The 18,281-nt window shown below is 34.3% G+C and overlaps 1 protein-coding gene across 1 annotated transcript in view; it reads right to left on the bottom strand.

Annotated features, from left to right (window-relative positions):
- The window catches only part of LOC138694381 (uncharacterized), a 455,472-nt gene extending 441,230 nt beyond the window's left edge, over positions 1-14,242 (bottom strand). Inside the window, exon 1 of the mRNA XM_069818062.1 lies at positions 13,402-14,242. Coding sequence (XP_069674163.1) covers positions 13,402-13,687 — 286 coding nt within the window. The 5' untranslated portion in view covers positions 13,688-14,242. The remainder of the gene's footprint in view (positions 1-13,401) is intronic.
- Between the last annotated feature and the right edge of the window lie 4,039 nt (positions 14,243-18,281).

Raw genomic sequence — 18,281 nt, 5'->3', positions numbered from 1 at the left:
GAAGGAGGCAAACTACTATTACAACACACAGATGATGGATGAATCTCGTGCAATAGTGTAATTTCGCGTAACAGAATCGCAAATGTTCATAACTTACAATCCAGTAGGGCCTACTACATATTATTAGATAATAAACATTTTAAAATATTTTGAAGCGTTCTAAGAACTTATTTAGTTTTTACGTCAAAATAGATTGAAGATTTAAAAAAGTAACTTATATATATATGAAAAATGCAAAATTGAGTTTGATAATAGACTATTTCTTTGATCCAATCGATTTCTCAAGAACACATATTTGACGTTGCAAGTACTTGTCCCTAAGAAGGGTTAGGTAACTGGACGGGTTTGTTCATTGGTTACCAACTACATATCGATGTCCAGTTTTATAGGTACATACATACATACATACATACATACATACATACATACATACATACATACATAATTTACATATAGGTATATTTTTAGTTGGTTATTTAAACGATGCTGTATCAACTAGGCCTACTAGGTTATTTAGCGTCGATGGAATTGGTGATAGCGAGTTTGTATTTGGCGAGATGAGGCCGAGAATTCACCATACATTACCGGACATTCGTCTTACGGTTAGAGAAAACCCAACTAGGTAATCAACCCAAGCGGAAATCGAACCCATTCCCGAGCGCAACTCCGGAGCAGAAGGAAAGCGCCTCTGGCAACTGAGCTACGTCGGTGGCTACTTTACATTTAAGCCTATCATTTGATAGATCACTTCTTGATCTATGGACTAGGCCTATGCGAGCCACCGGCGTAGCTCAGTCGGTAAGGCGCTTGCCTGCCGATCCAGAGTTGCGCTCGGGCGCGCGTTCGATTCCCGCTTGGGCTGATTACCTGGTTGGGTTTTTTCCGAGGTTTACCTCAACCGTAAGGCAAATGTCAAGCAATCTATGGCGAATCCTCGGCCTCATCTCGCCACATATCATTTCGCTATCACCAATTCTATCGACGCTAAATAACTTCGTATTTGATACAGCGTCGTTAAATACCCAAGCTAAAAAAAAGAGTATGCGAACACGTAGTGGAACTCTCGTGATGTGGAGTCAGTACAAGACATCGGACGTCAACGTGAGGCAGCACCACTCGTAGGACTATAATATTGACAGCTGAAGAACATTCGTTCCGTATACGAGATTCGAGCCTATGATTTGTCAATGGTAAAGCCAGAATGATGAGTAGATTAATTTACATCACAATTCGCCAAATGTAATTATGGATATTAAATTTAAGCGACTGCGACACGCGGTTCATCGGATGTGACTGAAGAAGATGAAAAATATCGTAAAGTTACTGTTTGAAAAACATTTCAGAAAAGCTATCTTAAAGACCGAAAAGAGAATGGGAGTTTAAGACTAGAACAAAGAGATAAGAGGAATGTGTGTTAGAGCTCACGTGGGGGTAGTGGTCAGTGGCGAATTAAACATGTCTAGTGAAGATCAGAATTCTCAAAGAAAAAGACAGCTTCTTCAAAACTCAGGACCTTCTTGTTGTAATTATGTTATTGCTTAGTAATAGAGTATTTGAACGAAATAAAATGTAAATTATTTATATTTTTCAAAATATTAACAATTTATAATATAATTTCACTTCGCGGAGATCTAATCAGTGAAGAAATATATTGCTTTAAATGTTTCTTATTGATTCCAAAAATAAAAGTTAGCTATGTGGGCAATATTTTAGCACAGTGAGGATGTTAGTCATGGCCTTAGGACTCACTTAAGGTATAAATGTTTATACTGTAGACTATATTGTCTGTGTTAGGAAATATGTCGTCTCAAGCTTGTATGAAACCTATTTTAATACTAGATCAAGAAGTACAAAGCAGTAGCTCAGTCATTAAGCTACGGAAAATTTCCAAAGGCAACAAGAATCTATTCTCGGAAGTTTTTATGTGATTTTTTCCTGTTGGGAAAGCAATATCCATGCACATTGATTTTCTTCAACGTTATAGGCCTATTTCACAATAAAATTACTCCATTATTGTCATTCACGTCGTAGGTAGGCCATTTCTTTGTATGTGAACGAACTCTGTGGTTTAAAATAGACGTTATATAAAAGTATTTGAACCATATATACTCCTTTGATACTGTTGCTATATACATTGGGAATGATTGTGAGGAGGTTTACAACTTGCGAATATAGGCACGAACTCAATTTAAAAATGGCTAGATATAAACCTCCTCTCGCACAATAGTGATAAAACGACATTAATACCGTTTACTATAAATAAATCAGGTTTGTCTTCGATGAATCTAAATCAAAATTTAGTTATCTATGACAGTAATTGCTCTCAGTTAGCAATTTGTAGATGCTCAAAAATAAAGAAATCAAACTAATTTAAATACCTGTGTATTATTATAACTTTGATCAACATTTAAAATGGGAATATCATATAAACTATCTGTGTCTTAAACTACGTAAAACAATTTAAAAATTTGTTTTACTAAGATGTTTTATGCAAAAAATAACATTAAGACAAATATATTTGGGTTTAGTTCATTCGATCCTACAATATGGCATTATAGGATGGGATGGGGCAATGAAGTCTTCACTCATGCCATTAATATTATCACAGAGGAGAATAATAAAAATATGTATTAAAATACTACATAAAATAACTATTATGGCCATGATTACAGTACAAGAAGACACATTATATCATGTCCTTTGTTCAAACTCAAATACAATTCTGAAGCAGGACTATGGCATGCCTCAAATTTTGGCCGATATTGTATAATAACTTTGTTACAAATCATTCAAAATTAGCATCTTCCAATAATACATTATTTAGAAAGCAAGCACTTCAACTGGTTTTAAATATTGATTAGTATTCTAATAAATTTTTATTTTATTTTATTTTGTGTATATATATATATATGTATATATATGTATATATAAGTTACATTCTTTTTTCTTGTATTTTCATTTTTTTTATTTTACATTTTTTTTATATTTCTCTCTTACATTAAATTAAAAAAATATACTTTTATGTTATGAATCTTTCAAAATTCAATAAATAAAATAAAAACTCTCTTATATTACATTAAAAAAATATACTTTTATGTTATAAATCTTTCAAAATTCAATAAATAAAATACAAATAAAATATAATTTATGTATATAGGCCGTAATGAATTACTCTACTATATTATTGCATTATATTTTGTATTTATTTTACAACTGTATTATTTCATACTTTTTCATTTTACTTTATTATTGATTAAAGGGATCATCGCCCCTTGTACTTTCCAGTTAACCTACTCTTCTGTGTATTTGATATAATTTCATTGTATTTCTTCTATTTTTATTTTGGTATTTTTCATTTTACTTTTGCTAACTTACATTTGATTCCTTGAATTAAACAATTAAATAATTATTTTAATGTAGTGTTAGACTTGTAGTATTGCTTTTTAATTATTCAATGTAATACTCAATGTATCATTCAATGTAAATAAGCCAAATAGAAATGATCGGGACGAAATTCAAATAAAAACTGCTGAGTCATTTACACCCGAACCCACACTTTCTGAAGTCAAAATTGCGATAGAAACTCTGAAAAATTATAAGTCTCCAGGTATCGATCAAATTCCGCAGAATTAATACAAAGAAGGTGGAAGCGCATTCTCTAGCGAAATTTATAAGCTTGTGCTTGCTATTTGGGAAAAGGAAATTATACCAGAACAATAGACGGAATCCACAATTGTATCTATTTGTCGACTAACTGTGGTAACTTTCGAGAAATACCACTTTTGTTGATGCCCTACAAAATTTTGTGCAATATTCTTTTGCGAAGATTAACTCCGTACGTAGATGAAATTATTGGGGATCATCAATGCGGTTTTAGGCGTAATAGATCGACTATTGATCAGATTTTTTGTATTCGATAGGTATTGGAGAAAAAATGGAGTATAAGGATACAGTACATCAGTTATTCATGGATTTAAAAAAACATATGACTCGGTTAAGAGAGAAGTTTTATACTATTTTTATTGAATTTGGTATTCCCAAGAAACTAGTTCGATTAATTAAAATGTGTCTCAGTAAAACTTACAGCAGAGTTCGTACAGGCCAGTTTCTATCTGATGTTTTTCCAATTCACTGTGGACTAAAGCAAGGAGATGCACTGTCACCTTTACTCTTCAACTTCGCTCTAGAATATGCCATTAGGGAAGTTCAGGATGACAGATAGGGTTTGGAATTGAACGGGTTACATCAGCTCCTTGTCTATGTAGATGACGTGAATATGTTAGGAGAGAATCCACAAACGATTAGGGAAAACACGGAAATCTTACTTGAAGCTAGTAAAGCGATAGGTTTGGAAGTAAATCTAGAAAATACAAAGTATATGTTTATGTCTTGTGACCAGAATATTGTACGAAATTGAAATATATAAATTGGAGATTTATCCTTCCAAGAGGTGGAAAAATTCAAATATCTTGGAGCAAAAGTAACAAGTATAAATGATACTCGAGAGGAAATTAAACGCAGAATAAATATGGGAAATGTGTCTTATTATTCGGTTGAGCAGGTTTTGTCGTCTAGTCTGCTCTAAAAAAATCTGAAAGTTAGTAATTATAAAACAGTTATATTACCGGTTGTTCCATATGGTTATGAAACTTGGACCCTCACTTTGACAGAGTAACACGGATTAAGTGTGTTTGAGAATATGGTTCTTAGGAAAATATTTGGGACTGAAAGGGATGAAGTTACAGGAGAATGGAGAAAGTTACATAATGCATTTTATTCTTCACCTGACACAATTAGAAACATTAAATCCAGACGTTTGAGATGGGCAGGGCATGTAGCACGTATGGGCGAATCCAGAAATGCATATAATTTAGAGTGTTAGTTGGAAGGCCAGAGGGAAAATACCTTTGGAGAGACCGAGACGTAGATGGGAGGATAATATGGAAATGGATTTGAGGGAGGTGGGATATGATGCTAGGGACTGGATTAATCTTGCACAGGATAGGAACCGATGGAGGGCTTATGTGAGGGCAGCAATGAACCTCCGGGTTCCTTAAAAGCCATTTGTAAGTAAGTAATACTCCACTCCCGGCTACAAGCTTTTGGTTCATCGGGAGTGCCAACCAAAAGTGTACTATTATTATCTTTCAAATAAAAATTATTATTATTAGGCTATATTATATAACAATTAGCCCTATGTCTGTACTAGTCTATGCACACACTGCACTGAAATCCTTGCATAAATACAACTTTAATATGACTACTGTAATTTGTGAAATATTACATAGAGTGTTTACGCACACACCACTGAGAAGCACGCGGGACAAGATGGCAGAACTTCCATACTATCTTTACATTGGCACTAGTAGGAGATAATTTCATCATCGCCATGCTTCGTAACTGTTCTGGAATTATAACAAAATGAATAATACCCTCTTCACTTGGGCTATATTAGCCTATGTCGTTTTATCTATGGAGGCAACTCTGTCCCAAAATATTACTGAACGGAATTGAAATTTAATCTGACAAAAATCATTCACTAACAATATTTCCTTTAGCTGATTATGAAATTATGCTGCCCCATGAAAGATCGTTATCTTAAAAGTCGCATCTTTAAATATTAAGTATAGGCCTTCTCCCATAGCGATCAATTAAATGATTTATTTTATTATATTTACATTTTGATCACTTTCTACAAAAATGTAGTTTACATGAGCTTATCCACTAAGAAGGAAAACTGAGCCTACTTCATAATTTTATTCCTCTACTTTTATAGGCTTACAGTGAACTATTTGTACTTCACTTTTCCCAGGAAAGTTGAACCAATTTTATAAGACTAATTTAAAAATTTTGAAGAACTATATATTGTTTTTGTTGATAAAAAAACTTTAACAGAATCTTTCTCAATGTTAAACACTTATAAATTTCCTTTAAGTTATGGCAGTTCTGACGCTCCTAGAGCTCTGAACTTTGAGCTGCGACGAAAAAAAGTGAACGAAAAATTTAGGCGACAAAAATTATATTCTTCAGTAATGTAACATATTATAAATCCATAGATAAGAAATCCAGTGAACATATCAGTACACTCTTAACCTACATAGGCCTATAAAAAACTTGTGTAGAAATAGAGCAGTACCGACAAGATTGGCTATATCATGTAAATAAATTGAAAAATCAGCAGTTACCAAAACAAATAATTATTTAAAATATGATCATAAGTGTAAAATAATTAAATTATAGATCTATGTGCACCGAGAAAACGCTCGACTTGAATATAGGTTCATTCTTCAAAGGGTAGAACGAGACCTTATGATGATAATGTTGACGATGATGATGACGATGATTTATTTATTATTATTTTGTTTTTATTATTATTATTATTATTATTATTATTATTATTATTATTTTAGTATTACTATTAGCTATTACTATTATCATTATTACTGTACCACTATTTTTCAATCCTCATTTAGTTATAGAGGTTTGTTCCTAAAATTGTAGAATATAATTAAATAAAAAAATCCGAGACATAATAGGCCTACAATATGATTACAAATCGAACTAATCTATACTACTAATAATAAAACTGTAACCTAAATTGTTCCGGTAATTTTCGATTTTACAACAATAATTGGTGTTAGCATGTATAATGAACTGTTCTGAAACCGAAAATCGCATTTGTATATATCTGTATGTTTGTTACCTTTCCATGCGATAATCGCTGAACCGATTTCTACGCAAATTGATAGTCCTGTCTATGTAAAATAAATTAGGTCCCAATTTACTTTAAAGGGGAGATTATTATAAGGGTGTTTGAAGTAAATAAATCGAAATATCTCGCTTATTATTGATTTTTAGGATAATAGTACATAACACAAGTTGTTTTACAATGTTTCCGACAAGTTTTATTCTGGGCAAAATTTTTATGTGAGCGATATTTAACGAGATATAGGGTACGTGTTTTAAAATAACTATGCGCTTTATATCCGTTCTGTCTCAATAAGGCCGATACTCCACTTACAGTATACTTACTTACTTACTTACGGCTTTTAAAGAACTCGAAAGTTCATTGCCGCCCTCACAAAAACCCGCCTTCGTACCTATCCTAAGCACGATTAATCCAGTCTCTACCATCATTTCCCACCTCCCTCAAATCCATTTTTATATTATCCTTTCATCTACGTCTCAGCCTTCCCTAAGATCGTTTTCCCTCCGGCCTCCCAGCTAACACTCTATATGCATTTCAGCATTCACCCATACGTCCTGCCCATTTCAAACGTCTGGATATAATGTTTCTAATTATGTCAGGTGAAGAATATAATGTGAGCAGTTCTGCATTGTGTAACTTTCTCCAGTCTCTTGCAAATTCATCCTTCTTAGCCCCAAATATTTTCCTAAGAACCTTATTCTTAACCTCTGTTCCTCTCTCAAACTGAGAGTCCAAGTTGCACAACCATACAGAACATCCGGTAATATAACTGTTTTATAAATTTTAACATTCAGCTTTTTTGAGAGCAGACTGGATGGCAGAAGCTTCTCAACCGAATAACAGGCATTTCCCATATTTATTCTGCGTTTAATTTCCTCCCGAGTGTCATTTATATTGTTACTGTTGCTCCAAGATATTTGAATTTTTCCATCGCTTCAAAGGATAAATTTTCGATTTTTATATTTCCATTTCGTACAAAGTTCTGATCACAATACTTAATCATATACTGCTGATATTCTATAGTCCAATAAAATTAATATATGACTGCGATTATTTAAGGTGGCTTTGTACAACAAACGAAAGATATTAATGTACTACTCTTTTTTATTTATTATGTTCCAGAGGGTAAGATTCATATTCAGTGGCTGTACAAGAACAGATACATAATATGTCGTACAACATAATAGTCTATAGACCCTAACAAATATAAAGCACTAGTCTATGAAAAACATAAAATATGACAAGAATTAAGGAAAGAAAATTAAAAGAATAATAAGATGTCACTGAAGTTTTAGGGAGAAAGAAGAAGAAGTTTGAAATCATCAAATATATAAACCAACCAAAAATTAAAATAAATAATCTTGCCTAAAACATGTTTTCTTAAATCACCGAGAATTTTCTAATACTCTATATTCTAATGGAAGTTGAAGAAGTTATAAGTTGTTATTAAAAATGCTTAATCCCTTTCATGTCATAAATTACTGAGCCATGCTGAGAAAAAATTATAATTTATTGTAGCAAGTACAGCGAAGCGCATGGGTAGGCCTATAGTATGGAAATATATCACATTGCATTTTTAAACTCTTTGATATCAACTTCATATTCTCTGTGAGGCGGCGAATAGCCTCTCAAAATTTTTATGTAAGTTACAGTTATCATATTCTAACCGGATAAACAATTCCTTAATAAATATATTAGCTACAATTTCATATTATTCTTAGAGCACTAAAAATGTTAATATTATTGGAATAATAATTATTACGACTCAAAGATTCGTAATGCATGAATTGTTATAGATATTGGCAGTGATAAACCTTATGGTCCATTGCTTATGAGGAATTTAATTCTGACACTTTAGAACATCAGAGAGCTGCGTTACACTCTTGTACGAGATTCATCAGTGTGGCTGCAATTAACATTTCATAGGGCTCCCACGCGCTACCCTTTTTAATCTGCCTTCATAATTCGAAATATACCCTCACACAATAGCTTTGGTTATTTCATGCGGTGTTGTTTGAACCTCAAACCTTCATCAATATAATATAGATGCCATATCCCTTTCAGCATTGTTATAGTTCCATTAAAATACAAGAACTAAACGATTCGAATTGCGCTCATATGAATTTACCGTCAGAAATAACTTATTCAGGATGTGTGAATAAAAATAGCTACTTTTACAGTAACCAAATTATTTGTGTTTACGGAAATGAAATTTTATTTGTAGTATGTAATGTTGTAAATGTATAGAAGAGAATCATGTAGTGTACTTAAGTGAGTGAACATAATCAAAATCAAGTAAGGGCCTAACGAAAAATAAATAAATTTAAATCTCAGGACTTAGAATACAGATAGCCTATAAAATTTAATACAATTAGGACTATTTAGAAATGTTTATTTATGTAGCTGGTACATCGATATTTATACAGGTATTAAAAGTAATTTTATTTCAATAAATTTTTATAACAATTAATCTCAATAATAATGTAAAAATTATTATATAAATTAATGTTCAAAATCAAATATTTATTGCAATAATGAATTTTGTTATTAAAATAATTTTAACAATATTATTGTAAACACAAAATATATATATAAGTAGAAATTGAGACTACAGATTTTAGAACCTACAGTACTTATGCTCAAGTAGCCGCCTATTCAGAGGCCTATTTTTTTGTCATAATCAACTGATGTCTCAAGAAACGTAAGCAATCAACGGTCTTATCGTTGAAACTTTTTCTATCTTCGCTATATAGCCTAGACTGCATGATTATCGGAAGACTATTTATTTTAGATTTCATTAACATCTTTAAAGTAAAAACATTTCCAAAATAATTCATCAACGTGCAAATTTACGTTGTCCATAAAGAATAGTACGGAGTCTAGTAAACCATATGTGGAATTCGAGACAGTTTGACTTTCGTAATGCAAGTTGATTCTGCATTGCAATATTCATAATATTAATGATTTATTTTTACCCTTAATTAATTTATAACAAATAAGGTAATTTTAAAATTAATACTGAATAAACTATATTTATTGAATAACACAAAAATGATCGGTTTTCCAATTCGTAGGCCTATCGTATAAACTAAATGAAAATATTAACAGACAGTTAACACGTCTACTGTCTGCAATGAAAGAGGTTCAGTTCATGTTAGTTAATTATTATTGATCGCAATGTAAGTGATTGAGTCTGGAATCTGTGTTCAGTAAATTAGCCATTAAGAGAAGATTCACTGTTGATCTTGTAATGACGCAAAATAATTATTTTATGCTGTTTTATTTGAATGTAAACTTTCTCCAAACATTTTACTTCATATTTGGAATTTTATATTGTGTAGATATTTTAATATTCTAAAATATAAATTACTTTCCATAATAGCAATTCATAGACCTCACACAAAAAATAAATGTAAGCTGATTTATGAAACAATTCTTAATATTAGATCAAGAAGAATGAGAAACGTTGCTCGACTGACGAAGAGATGGTTTAAATGACGGGTGTCACAACAAACTATAGGCCTACAGTTCAATATTTGAAGAAGGAGGAGGAGACGAAGAAGGTTCTGGTTCATTACTTTCAAATAGTAAATAAAAATATATATACGCCCAGTAGCCTATTTGTATCAAGGGAAAAGTAACTATCAAAAGAAAACAATGAAACTATACGCATTGCTTAGTAGAGGCTTTATTCTGATACACCAACTCTTCTAATAATTGATCTTTCATCATTTTTGAGACAGCGGTCTGAAACTGATCGTGTTGCAATTTCTTTGTATGTTTGTCCGTCGATTTTTAATAATTCTAGAAATTTTTATATGTTTTACAATAAGCTATTGTTCATGTTGTATTTCCGCCTTGCTTCCTCCTTTTTATTGGTTATATTCTTGCGGAACCAAATACAAAGATAGACCTAGGCTATAGCCTATAAAGTATCTTAAAAATGTCATCTGTCGCTCAGGTTTGAGGCCCATAATTTACTAGCAATTTTAATCGTCCACTTCGTACTCAGATTATGTTAAATAAATTATTGGGACTGCCAAGCGCTGATTAAACGTTCTCTTTATTACTTTTTAAATTCTATTGCATGTTTAGAGATTGTAGTTATTTGACATTCACGTCTATTTCATATGTAACTTTTCATAGACATTTTTACTGTGGAACATGTTCAATAATATCTACAACTACTCACGTATTTTCCATAGACTATTCATTTCCGTAGTAGCCTATTTCTTTTGTTTTGGTTTTTATTGGTAGTTGCTATAACAATCGTATGATCTGACAAGAACGTCATGGTCGTTAATATACAGTATAAGATTACAACTTTATCGTATTCTGACTGAATAAACAATTCCTTAATAAGCAAATAATTTGATATTTCTTATAGTTCCTACTAAAAAAGTTAAAATTATTGGATTATTACGACTTTAAAATATTACGAAGAGACGTTCACAAGAATTAAGTTATATTCCTGCTTTTACTGGTACCTACACAACAAGGGTACACATGATTATTTGGAATCGAACCAAAATAGTTATAACTTTATAATCGATTTAATATTATTAACTCATTAGAAAGCCACCCCAATATAGCTAAATGATTTGACAGAGAAAACGGAAGTAAAATATTTGCCTATATCTGCATTAGGGTATTTATTTAGATTCATGTAACGTATAACTTATTAAACTTAGGCCTGAGAGATGTTGAATGATATTACCATATTTTGTTGTTCACTAAAATAATATTCCATTATTTGTATTTTATTCTTCCTTCCTCAGGACTGACAATTGGGTCTAAAATTCATCTGTATGAATACAACAAATATGAGACGAGTTTTAATTTTTAATCAGAGCTTGTAAAATAAAATAGGCCTACATTAATAGGCTTAAAAATAATAACTTTATTTTATAGATAAATTATCAAATAGGCCTTTATAAGTTAAGTCAAGTTTAACGTAACTACGATATTGGGACTTGATTCCTGCGGTTATTTTAAATATTTTAATAATTAATTTAAATATTTCGAGATATTCATTATTTTTTCTGAACTCTGAAAATGACAAAATTGGGAGTTTCTTAGGCACAAATATGCGATTGGTGCAGAGTTTATTATTTGGGCTATTCTCTTTGTTACTAAGTATAAATGGATAGTTAACTTAAATTGTAAGTTAATACTAATTTTTATGAAAATTTAATTAATTCACTCAGTATAAATCTGTGTTAATTTTTAACGTAAGAGGTAGTCTTTCGTAATGAGTTGATTGTTAACTGTGACACTTTTAATGGCGGTTTACATCACCTTTTTGAAAATTACGTACGAATTATGTTTTTAACTACGCTGGGAAATGAATTACGGAGAGATATCTTCCAACAACATGCATGTGAAGTTTCACATCGATCAAGCCATCGAGAGAATCTAGAAGTTACATACTTTCCTTGATTTTACTGCCACGCGTTAAACTTGAACGCAACGTCATGTAGGCTTCTTAACAGTGATCAGAAAAGCGTGCTCACTGTTTAGTATAAAGCATCAATTTAATTCCTCTATTTTCTCATCAGAGCTGTCATGAATTTAATTCTGCAATTTCAAATGAATTAACTGTACAGTATTATTTTCTTTCTTTTTATGAATTTATTTTTTTTTTCAAGTTATTTTTATTAGTCCCCATCCGATACTCCACTTTTAAAGATTTAGTTAGGCCTATAGGCTTAGATACTTGCAAGAATATTAATTTATGCCTAATATTTTAATAGTCTTGGTCTGTAAAATGATGTTAGTACTTCGCCCACAATTTCAGTCAATAATTACAACTTGTGCAACATTTATTAGCACTGCATAGACGAGAACTGTATTCAGGAGATAGTGTAATCGCAGAAGGATTTCTTTCCATTTTTATTTTGTGTGGAATTTAAAATAAGATCCGGAAACGTATACAGTGTTAGAGATTTTGTAAGCCTATTGTTTGTTACTAAATTATGAATCACATCTTCTTTTGCAAGGTCATCGCTAAAGGGCTAATACATGACTTAATGACGCTTCTTCTTCACTGAAATCGTATTACAGAAGAGGATAGTTATTACAAATAAGGTCCTGCAATTTTGAAAGAATTCCTGTTGCGGTAATACAAGTTTAAGGACAATAATATTCCTCAAATCAAAGTACAATTTAAAAGCATTGTATTTATTCTAGAACCCATTGTATTAAACGTCGGCCTATGTCCTCCTTCCGTATGCTGTCTAGGTCTCCGTAGGTTTATAAGTAGGCCTATGGTACATAGACTAGATCTATTGATTTTATACCGTAATTGAAATGGGGACGAAAAGAAGAAGAGAGTTGTAAAATCTGAAGAAAACTCTTATTAGCTATTTATTAAATTGCGAATTAGGCTGCAATATTATTTTATAAGTATTGAACTGCTTTCGGGTTTAGTAACGAAGTGTTTCATTTATTTTATAGGTATTCTCCGTTTGCTAGGGTAGGTGCCTACAATGCGTCTTTACACGCAGCATATTGCATACTGCTTTTGTACTATTGGAGGGGTTAATTACAACCAAAATGGGCACCATACAAATTACTAAGAATTCCTGTTACATTAATAAAATCTGATACACAATAATTTTTGGCAACAGTTTGACTCATATGACATAGTGATAACTGATAATTAGTTAGAAAGCGAAGATTCCGGGCCATACCTTCGAACTTGCCCTTGGGGGTAACGACCCTGAAGGCGCTGCTAGACAGAGGTGAGTCCCCGGCGGCGGATGCCCCTCCAGATCTCGCGGCGCCCGATTCTTTGAGCAGCTTAAGAAGTCCGGCGCTGGACGAGGCGACGCTGGCGGGCATTGCGAAGCCGGCAGCCGGGGGAGATTGCGAGACGTGCGGCGAAGTCGACGGTGGCGGTGGGTCTTGCGGGGGCTGCCGAGGCTTCACGGCGATGCTGAAGTCCAGCGGCATCGGAGCCGACACCGACACTTCCATAGCGACGCTCTTACAGCCTCTCACACGTGATAAAATCCCATCTGCTGCGACTTTCACACTCCAACAAGAACAGACGCCAACACGCACTTCGTACAGTACCTGTAACTACCGTGTACTTGCCACAAAGTACACTCAAGAGTCGTGAGTTCGATACAGTTTCATTCTAGTCTTCGTCTCAGTTCCGTAAGATTGCAGTCCACATTGGCCCATTCACTTGGAAGATAAAATTCAACACTTTGCATTCACTCGCTTAAAAATTCACAAACGGGTGTTAGTGACATTTTTGATGACGTTGACAGTCACAAATATTTTCGGGCACTCTTTGCTGCAACATCCGTCCCCCGAAACGTTGTTTGAGTCACTGCCTACTGCCTCATCAACATCTTGCTATCCTCCCCCTCGCTGTCGACACTGTAAGGTCCATCTTGACGCGTGTTTGACACGGGCTCTTGGGCTCTACGATATCGTACTCTTTCTGAAGAGGTTAGCATAATCTCGCGTGGAGCCGGTATATGGTGCCTCCCACCGCAAAGAACGTCAACAGATTGTCACCAGAGTTACACAACATAGACACAGCGGCTCTCTTCTCGGAGAGGGAGGGTCGGGAGGGGAGGCAGTCGGAAATCCAACTCATAGTGGTTGTCAGTCTGGTCCACAGACCAACCCATACATCCACGTTCTCAAACCATACGCGCACACCGACATCAAGTCGCGAATTTTATATTAGTTTAATTATACAAGTTCGTATCTCGATAATTGTAAAAGTCTTACAAAAATACCTCGTTAAACGGCCACAATCCTTGCAAAATATACTTTCAATTGAACCCTCTATATTTTTATCTAAATCGAATAAAAATTCTCGAGTAATAAAATCATAAAATATTTCACATATTTAAATAAATACATTTACTTTTAATATTCTTTTCTGTCGTACAAAAAGTCGCGAATTTTTGTTCCCCACCAATTCGATCGATGCCTGCAAGCTGAGCGCGGGTTTCTCTTGGATTGGTGGTCGAGGTTTTGGGGAGATTACGCCGGGGTTTCTGATAGGATTGCAGCTACGCCGGTTGCCACGCCCTCTGCTTTCAGACTTCCTCCCTTTTCCCCTACCCATTCCGTGTGATATGGTGCGGTGATAAAATGTTCTACTTGTTTGAACCGTCCGGGCCCCGGCAGGGAGGGGGGAGGGAACCCAGAGAAGTGCGCACGGTCAGTGGCAGAGCCGAGGTAGACTGTAGCATCGCACGCAGTCATTCGGCCGTCGCATGGCAACGCGATCGGGTCAGTACTGACACATTTGTGCGAGAATCTCTACTGGTCTCAGCTCTGCTCCCACAAATACGCATTGTGACGTTCCTCGGGCTCTTCGCTTAAATGAAGTTTCTCCTCTTACCCCAGGTGTTCGTTTCCCTTCCCTCGACGTCAGTATTTCACACTGTTACAAAAATATTTTAACCATTTGGATGTAGGTGTTTTTAATGTGTTATTTTTTTTTCGAAGCTGTAAAATATAATTTCTAGTCCATTGCCCTGCCTGATTCAGGTATTGACGCAAACTCCAGACATTAATTTGCGTATTTGTGCCAGAAGGCAGATGCATTATTATTATGATCATTATTATTATTATTATTATTATTATTATTATTATTATTATTTTACAGCAGAAGGAAAGAATGTTCCCGTACCTCCGCTCGCTATTCCTAGAAATAGCGTTACGTGGAAATTAACTCTTATTTTTTTTTTACATACTTTCGTTATTGCGGAAGCAATGTGACCCGAATTCTTCGTGTAATTCAAACTTATTTTAGTCTAAGCGATTTCGATTAATGGTGGATTAAGTTGTATCTGCCGCTTGCTACTTATGTGTTTCTATCTCCCATCGGTCCAAATAGGACTTCATAAATGAAACATCATTAGACTACAGTGCTTGAAGTGGTTTTAAAGAGGTGACGGTATGGAACTAACATCAGTAAATACAGGAAGGATTGTGAAGATAATAAAATTATAATCATTTAGAAAAATGAACTTTAAAATAGAATAGGATATAACATAGAGCCTATTTGAAAGCTTATATTATAATATTATCATGCAACATAATTTTAAAATTGCACTAACAGAAAGATAGTCTATGACTGAAACTCACAACAGGAGCCACAGCTTCCTACACTTCCCTTCTATCGCGTGTTGGACACATTGTGTAGTCTAATACAATTTGAAACAGATGCTGATCTCACACACGTCTCACGGGTGAACGAAGTATGAATTGTGTCCCTCCCGAATTGTTAGAAGTTGTTGACTCTTTAAATGAAAAATATATAACAATTTCATTAAAATTAGACTACCCATAAATTATAAAGGAGCCTTCATCATATGCATAATATTATATAGTTAAATCATAAATGTAAAGCAGGCTGAATAAAATAAAGTGTTTGGGATGGATGGTACCTTATGATATAAATTTAAAGACAGATATATTAATTTCACATTTTATTAGTTCTATTAACAGTATGCCAAACCGGATTGTGTTCCAGATTTCGTATGCGTATTCGGCTCATACCGGCCAACTTTAAGCACTGAGACATAGGCCTAGGATAAATCCGTAGCGATGCCGCACTTTTTAAAATTATGTTTAGGCCTATAACTTTTCTCCGAAGGGCTCAAAACGGCTTAAAATTGAGAAGCAACATATTTAATATATGGATGTTCATAATATATGGGCTACGAAGAACAGATGTAGAAAATAAAGTTTCGTGAATACAAGAACAAATTAAGAAGCTGGATTCGAGGCGTCTCCCCCGGGTATGCCGGTAGAGTTGCCGTCTGTTCAGGTGAGTCGCCGCGCTGTGGATTAAATATACAAACACATGTAAATGAAGATATAACAAGTCTAATTGGAAATAATCCTATTCATTAATGACGTAGGCTACAGGTAGGTAGGGTTCACCTGCTTAGTCTATAATTTGGATGAAAGAGTAATGGAACGGAGAAAAATTCTCTCCGGCGCCGGGATTTGAACCCGGGTTTTCAGCTCTACCGGTGGATGATCAGCGAACTAACGTTTTTCGTATTCATAAACCAGTGTTAGCGATATGATATGATATGAATCCTGTACAAGTAACCAGTCGATAGCCGGGGCTAGTTTAGCATGCTCGTAGCGCGGGCTAGCGAAATGTCTATGAAGAGCACCCTTAGAGTTGAAAAGATTGGCTTTTTATTGTCGCGGTTAAACTCTGGTACCTTTCTCATACCACAATCGACATATAAGTTTAGGTCTATTTTGTCTCCGCATGGAGAGCAAGGCACATGAAACCATTTTATACAATCTATAACTTACACTCGATCCGTCCCGCGCCATGGCGTCGTGGTCTAAGGCATCCTGCCTAGAACTCGCGTTTCAGAATGTACGCTGATTCGAGTCCTCACGGGGAAAGAAACTTTTTCAGGAAATTTCGGCCAGTGTATGGGACCGGTGCCCACTCAGCATCGTGATGCACTTGGGGAGCTACGATAGGTATCGGATTCCGGTTGCGAAAGCCAGCTGTAATGGCTGTGGGGACCATCGTAATAACCACATGATACCTCCATTCTGGTTGGATGATCGTCCATCTCTGCTACGTCATGTGGGCGTGAGGCCAGCAGGCGGCTAGTCGGTCTGTGCCCTTCAAGGGCTGTAGCTCCATGTATTATTGTTATTATTATTGTTATTATTGTTATTATTATTATTATTATTATTATTATTATTATTATTATTATACACTCGATCCAAACATCATTCTTTATTGTAAGCAAGTACGTATTTTTCCCAGCACTCAATCACTTGAACTTTCGGGACCACTCTTTCCTTGATTTGAGCTTTTGGGCGACTGTATCTCCTCACTCTCCTGAACTCTGTTGGTATTCACCTTTCTTTAATATCCAGTAGTTACTTTGTGTTGTAATCTACTCAAATCTGTTAAAAAAAACATCGTCATTTTTATAAATAATTATATATTTAGTAGAGAGATGAAATAATAGATAAAGAGATTTATTGAATAATCTAACCTTCAAGGTAGATACGTATAATTTGAATTTATAAAAAATATAATAATCAATTTTTATACTGCGGCATCTATCCCTTTATTTCTTGCGGCATATACCAAACTTCAGGTAGAGGTGCCGCACTCTCCCTACTTGACATATTAGGCCTATATATAAATAACATATTTCATTTCATAGACTCAATTCCGAAAGTGTGTCTTATGTAGCCATCTTGTAGTGTGTCTTATGGCTCTGAATCGTATGTACCTAAGGCTAATAACTATCATGTAGCCTATGGCCTACTTACATAACATCATTGTCGATTTAGTTTTCATAATAGACCAAATTAAGTAACCGACTGCCTGTAAGTATGAAGTAGATCTATCATGAATTCCCTGATCGCGAGCTGCTGTGTTAGTTGAGGACAGGCAGAAACGGTGAAAATCGACAGTCATAAAATTGGTTAGGTCCTACAAGTTGGGGAACTGCATTAGTCTTGGAAACCTCCAAACTAAATTATTAATTTTCAAAACTTTCACAGAGCTCTAATAGGCTAGGCTTTGTAGTCAGAATACAGT

Source organism: Periplaneta americana, chromosome 2 (assembly GCF_040183065.1).
Source record: "Periplaneta americana isolate PAMFEO1 chromosome 2, P.americana_PAMFEO1_priV1, whole genome shotgun sequence".
Taxonomy (NCBI): Eukaryota; Metazoa; Arthropoda; class Insecta; order Blattodea; family Blattidae; genus Periplaneta; species Periplaneta americana.
This window is presented reverse-complemented; position numbering and strand designations above follow the sequence as displayed.